A 6,020-nucleotide genomic window follows, 5' to 3' on the forward strand; every position below is an offset into this window, starting at 1 on the left:
TTGCTTACAAAAATTTTTAAAAAAACTCGCAAAAGGTTTAATTTTGACAAATCAAAGAGACTATGTTTAAGACTCATTAAGGATCCTAAACCCGTCAAATCCGGAGCGTCTGGATTTGGGTCTAAAAATTTTAAACCCTTACGATGCGAATCTGAGTCTGAATCTGAGTCCGAATTCTACCCTATGAATCCCTAGTTTCTACCATCCTCTACAACTCCTGATGCAAACTTCCAGATTCTTCTTTTATAGTCTTTTGGAAGTTTCACCGTTTCTCCAAAATTGATTTCCTTTACCTTGAAGAAAGAAATTGATTTGGTTTTTTCTTTCCAATTCAAATACTTCTGACCCATTTCTTCCAAGAACCTTATTTTTTGTAAATTCTGGGTTGGAATGTAAAGTCCCCAATCACCATACATTCAAAAATCATGTCTTGGTATAAAAGATCAAAGTTTGTAAATGATGCTTTCAAAAGATTTAGTTTCAAGGTATTGACAAAAAATCCACCTCAATCCCCAATCCCAAGAATCAATTCCAATGCAAATTCATTGTTTCATAATCAATTTAAATCTTCTGGGTTAATTGGGTCTCCTTCAAGTACTTCAAAATTTAGGTATTTTAAAGGGTTTGAAAAGAATCAAAGTAATCTGTTCTCTGGTAATTTTAGGAGAAATTACTATGTTGATAGAAATCAAATTTATCATTTTAAACCAAGAGGTTATAAATCATGGTTTCAGAATCCTAGAATTGTATTAATTACTGTTGTGATTGGTTCTGGTGTTGTAATTACAGTTTATTTTGGCAATTCTGAGATTGTACCCTATACAAAAAGGAAACATGTTGTGCTTTTGTCAAGAACCCTAGAAAGACAACTCGGGGAGTCTGAATTTAACCAATTAAAGAAAGAATATAAGGGGAAAATATTGCCTGCGATACACCCGGATAGTGTTAGGGTTAGGTTGATATCTAGAGATATAATTGAAGGATTGAAAAGAGGGATAAGTCATGAACAAGTGTGGAGTGATCCCAGTTATACCTCAGAAAGTTTTGAGAATCATGGGGTTGAAGGGCATCAAACATTGAAGAGTTTAACTGAAGAGAAGGAAGAGAAACTCGTGGACGATTGGCGGAAGGAGGAGGAGATTCTTGATGATACTTGGATGAAAACTAGTAGGAAACATGGGGAGCAGCATGGAACTAAGGCAAGTACTGAACATTTAGAAGGGATGAATTGGGAAGTGTTGGTAGTCAATGAGCCTATGGTTAATGCATTTTGTTTGCCTGGTGGGAAGATTGTTGTTTTCACTGGGTTGTTAAATCATTTTAAAACTGATGCTGAATTGGCTACAGTTATAGGGCATGAGGTATGTAATACTAACTTTGCTTTGTGAACTTATCCAATTGAAACAGTTATAGGCTACTTGTATGATAATGATTGTGTTTTGTGCTGTTTGTGTTTGTTTTCAGGTTGGGCATGCCATTGCTCGACATTCTGCGGAACAGATTACAAAGAACTTGTGGTTTGCAATCTTGCAACTTATCCTAGTCCAATTCATTGCACCTGATTTCGCCAACGCAATGTCGAGTCTTCTTTTAAGGCTTCCATTCTCTCGAAAGTAAGTCTTCTACTCTTACTTGATGGTGAACTCTCACATATGGAGTATTATATACTCTTGCTTATGTTTCAGTTCCTGCCACTGTCATGTTTTGAACATGAAGTTGCAAAAAACCAAGGTTCCAAATTGATTAGATGATTAGATCCTTAGGAGATAGTGTGAGAATTACTGTTTAGCTTAAGTGAACAGCTTAGGTTCCACAAACCACGAGTGTGAAAAAAGCAAGAAGGATTTAAATATGTAACAAGGATCAGTCGGTTGTTTTGTGTGAAGGTGAATTATGACCAGTGTAACATTTCTTCACGTTTTTTTGAATTTTGTTTTTGCTCAAAATAGATCAAAAAGAGTTGAAACTCGATAATAGTTGGCCTTTTCAGTTTGTGAGGAGATTAGCAAATCGTGTGAGACTTATTATGGCTTCCATTTGGGTAGTTTACTTATTATGATAGAATTTGTCTCAGTCTAACCCACTTTTTGTAGCTCTGATTGATCTCTTTAAGCTTTCACCTAACAGATACACTAAAAGCTTTGAATGGATCTTATTTATGAGCATTTAGCGGTTGAACAGGCATGATGTCTTGTGTAGTGAGGTAATCAGTTGGTTTGATGTCATGACTTTACGAGTGAAACACTGGGTTTTTCTGATATAGTGGAGAAGTTTATTCTTAAAGCATACATGTTTATGGTCATATAGAGCTGCTTGGTTAAGTTGAAAGTTCTAGTTGCTTTTGTATTCTGATGTATTATGCCTTGAAAAATTAAGATTTTCTGTCATTATTTGCATTATAAAATTCCACTCACTCATGTTCTTGTAGTGATGGGCAATAAAAAGAATTGGCTTTTGCCTTTTAATTTAGTTTAAGACGATGTAATAACAACCTGTTGATTTCAAAACTTCAGAAAATTTTGCGATTTTTTTTCCAACAATCTGCATTCCCAAACTTGATTGTGTTAGTTTTTGTTTTGTGTTTTATATCTTTATCTGGAATAAAGTAGCAAGTTATTGTTGCTTCACATAGCTAGTTTAGATTGTATATTTTTTTTATTGTGACAGTGTTCTCTCTATGCTTCAAGTCTTGCTTCCAACCTACGCTTGATCAGAGAGTTGGCACATCAGTAAGTAATAGGGAAAGTTGAACCTTAGGGGTCTTAAAAGAGAAGAGGAAAAACTAAAGATGAGGGAGGGGAAAAGGGTATGAAAATCTTAAGGTTTGAGTTGAAATGGTAGATATCGGAATGAATTCAAAAGAGGATTCATATGGACGACCACTAGGATTGATTTGGTATTGTTATAATGAACATTAAGAGTTCAATTCTTTTGTATGCTTATATGCTCTTGCAATAAGGCATTATGTGAGTGCACCATTCAAGTCTATGAATTATGTGAGTGCATAGAGATAAGAATCCTATGGAAGAATTAATGCGTGAGTTAAGTGTGACTTAAAGTGTGTCTTAATGGAGTGCATTAAGATGTGAGTTATGATGGATGTTAAAGTGTTATTAAAGTGGTGTTCAAGAATGGGAATCAATGCATGAAGTTATGAAGGCATTGAAAAATGTCTTAAACATATGACTTAATGGTGACTTTTATGGAAGAATTAATGGGTGAGTCAAGTGTGACTTTGATTGTGTATACTCAATAATGTAATAATCCCCTATAAATAGGGAGCTCATATGCTCATCATAACACATCATCCACAAAATATCCCTAAGCCTAAACACATAGCCTAATCTTTTCTCTATTGTGATTCTCTGTTTTGAGAGTTTTTTGAACTCTTTTGTGATAATATAAGTGAGATACTACACACCTCGGAGGATGTAGCGATAATTGGGTGAATCTCCTTAATCTTTGTGTCATTTTATTGCATTATTATCTGTTACAAACATTTTAATTGAAAGTGTAATTTGTTCATTTCAAGACTTAATACCCTCGATCTTGGTGATATTAGAGTTTGAAATACGTTGTTTGAACTCTAATAAAGCATCATTTTCATGAAGGTTTAGTTAAACCGGCAGGCAGTGTTAAATTTTGACCACACAATAAATTCCAAGAATAGGGGTGGGTGATTTACGCTTAAATGGAAGGTCACACATCACAATCCTGCTTTTTTGCAGTCTGAAAACTGTTAGATGTGCATGTATTCATTGTATACTGCACAGCTGATCATTAGACAAATGGTTTGTGATAAGACCCTAGTAAGTCCCCATGTTTGTGTAAAAAAGTCCCTGGATTGGCTTAAGGAGTATCAGCAAGCTATCAAATTTGAGAGTAAAATACAGGGACAGATCGTGAATTAGCTAAATGGGAAGCTCCCATGGTGGATACTATCAAGCTCAATTGTGATGCAATTATGGATAAGGCGGAGGATAAACAAGCCATAGGATTTGTGGCTCGTGATAACCATGGTGTGGTTCTTAAAGCAGCTTTTAGAATGATATGGGGGCGAGGAGAAGGTGGAGATTAGGGCTACCCAACTAGCTAACCTGAAATAGGTGGGTTTGTATTGAGATTTTTGACCCAATTAATTAAATAGGTCAACCCGACTTTGATGTGTTTATTAAGTGGGTTAAGTTACGTTCAAAATTCCGAACATGAAATAAACTTGTATAACCTATAAAATTATGTGCAATCAGTTAGGACTTGAACTTCATTCAAAAAATACAACTAGTTGCTAAGATTGATGATAATTGAAAGAAGCTAAGCGAAAATGCTTAAGTTGGGACTAGTTTGCAAAGCTAGATTATTGACTTTTATAGGTGAATCTTGTCTAGATCATCAAAGTGATGGTGCTCCATTCCTTGCTTGGCATCAATTCTCTTGAATGGCTCATAGATCAATATATTTTGGAAAAACAAGAGCCATAAATATCGGTAAGAATCATCATCAATCAAACCAGTCAAAACCAAGAGTTTGTTTTCGAAACTTCCAAAGGTCAAGTCCATCTTCTGGAGAAACTTGCTTATTTGAGGTTCAAACTACCTAATGAAGTGGACATTTTTAAATCTCACCATCCGAATGTGGGACTTCTTTTGTTTTTCATTGTTTTATTTCATTGTAAATTAGCATATTTCGTGTTAAAACAAACAATAAATAGACGGAATCAAAATTACATAGAAATCAAACTTTTTAAAGTTGAAATTTGGTACTAAATTTAGAAAGTAGCAAGAAACTTGTCGGGGTGCTAAAAAGTGAGATCAAGTTTGCTAATAATAACTTCAATGAGCATGCAAACTATTCTGCCGAACTCTATTTGGATGTCTATCAGACTTTGGACGTTCGGGTAGTTTTCATTTTGGATTTGGTAGACTTTATTTTTTTTATCATATTCGGATTTGGGCAGTTTTAGTGATTGTATTGTCATTGTCTAGCAAATCTAATGCTTTGAGAGAAACTGATTCTTGTTCTAATTTTACTTATCAAGCTGTTATGAAATTCATATATCCCTGATATCTGTATTTTTATTATGTAGAATGGAAATAGAAGCGGATTACATTGGGTTACTTCTGATGGCGTCTGCTGGCTATGACCCACGCGTTGCACCCCGTGTATATGAGAAGCTAGGAATGATTTGTGGTGAATCATCAATGAGGGACTATCTTTCAACTCATCCATCTGGGAAAAAACGAGCTCAGTTGTTAGCTCAAGCTCATATTATGGAGGAAGCCATTAATATGTACCGTGAAGTTATGGCTGGACGTGCAATTGAAGGTTTTCTGTAGCCAACATCATTTCTTTCCATCTACAACATCCTGTGAGATTGTTCGAGTTTAAAATCCTAAAAAGATGGTTTTGTAAAACCTGCAATGTTCATGAACAAATAGGTAATGGTGTTCCCAGTTTTATGTACTTGTAAGACTAATTTTGCATCATGTGTCATGTTTAAGGTGTATTTGAAATTCGAATGCAAGAAAAAGTAACATTCAATAGTTTATAACTTAGGGACGGTTTTGAAAGTGAACAAAGGTAATTAAAAGTACTACATTCAAGAATTGGGTATTGTCCGGAGAGTAATAGTTTTCAGAAAAGTACTTGGCATTTATTAACTATTAATATTTTTCTTGATAAATTTTTTAACTTCTTTTTCTTTCTCCCTTTTCTTTTCTTTTTTTTTTTTTTTTAATATATATATATATTCAAAAACAAAGATATATAAAAACAAACATTTACACTACCAAAAGCGGATAGTAAAATCTATAAGGACTCTTAGAGTCGTACAATACCAACTAAATTTATACAACTGTGTCTAAAATCGAAATATCACCAAGGTATATGTAAGTGGTGACTTCAACAAAATATAAAAAGACAAATGCAAGCTAAAATCTCAAGCCAAGTGTGATAAACCAACCACTAACATGCCATCAATCAAACAAACTAGTATGCTAAAGAATTAGGGATGAAGGTGAAAG

At 34.4% G+C, this 6,020-nt stretch overlaps 1 protein-coding gene across 1 annotated transcript; it reads left to right on the forward strand.

Moving 5' to 3' along the window:
• Window positions 1-206: 206 nt before the first annotated feature.
• On the forward strand, window positions 207-5,603 carry LOC130825395 (mitochondrial metalloendopeptidase OMA1). Its single transcript, XM_057690596.1, has 3 exons — window positions 207-1,361; window positions 1,465-1,613; window positions 5,084-5,603. Exons 1-3 carry the CDS (start codon window positions 426-428, stop codon window positions 5,331-5,333), a joined length of 1,335 nt encoding a protein of 444 aa, XP_057546579.1. The 5' UTR covers window positions 207-425; the 3' UTR covers window positions 5,334-5,603.
• The last annotated feature ends 417 nt before the right edge of the window (window positions 5,604-6,020 follow it).

The sequence above is a fragment of the Amaranthus tricolor genome, chromosome 10, assembly GCF_026212465.1.
Source record: "Amaranthus tricolor cultivar Red isolate AtriRed21 chromosome 10, ASM2621246v1, whole genome shotgun sequence".
In the NCBI taxonomy this organism is placed as follows: domain Eukaryota; kingdom Viridiplantae; phylum Streptophyta; class Magnoliopsida; order Caryophyllales; family Amaranthaceae; genus Amaranthus; species Amaranthus tricolor.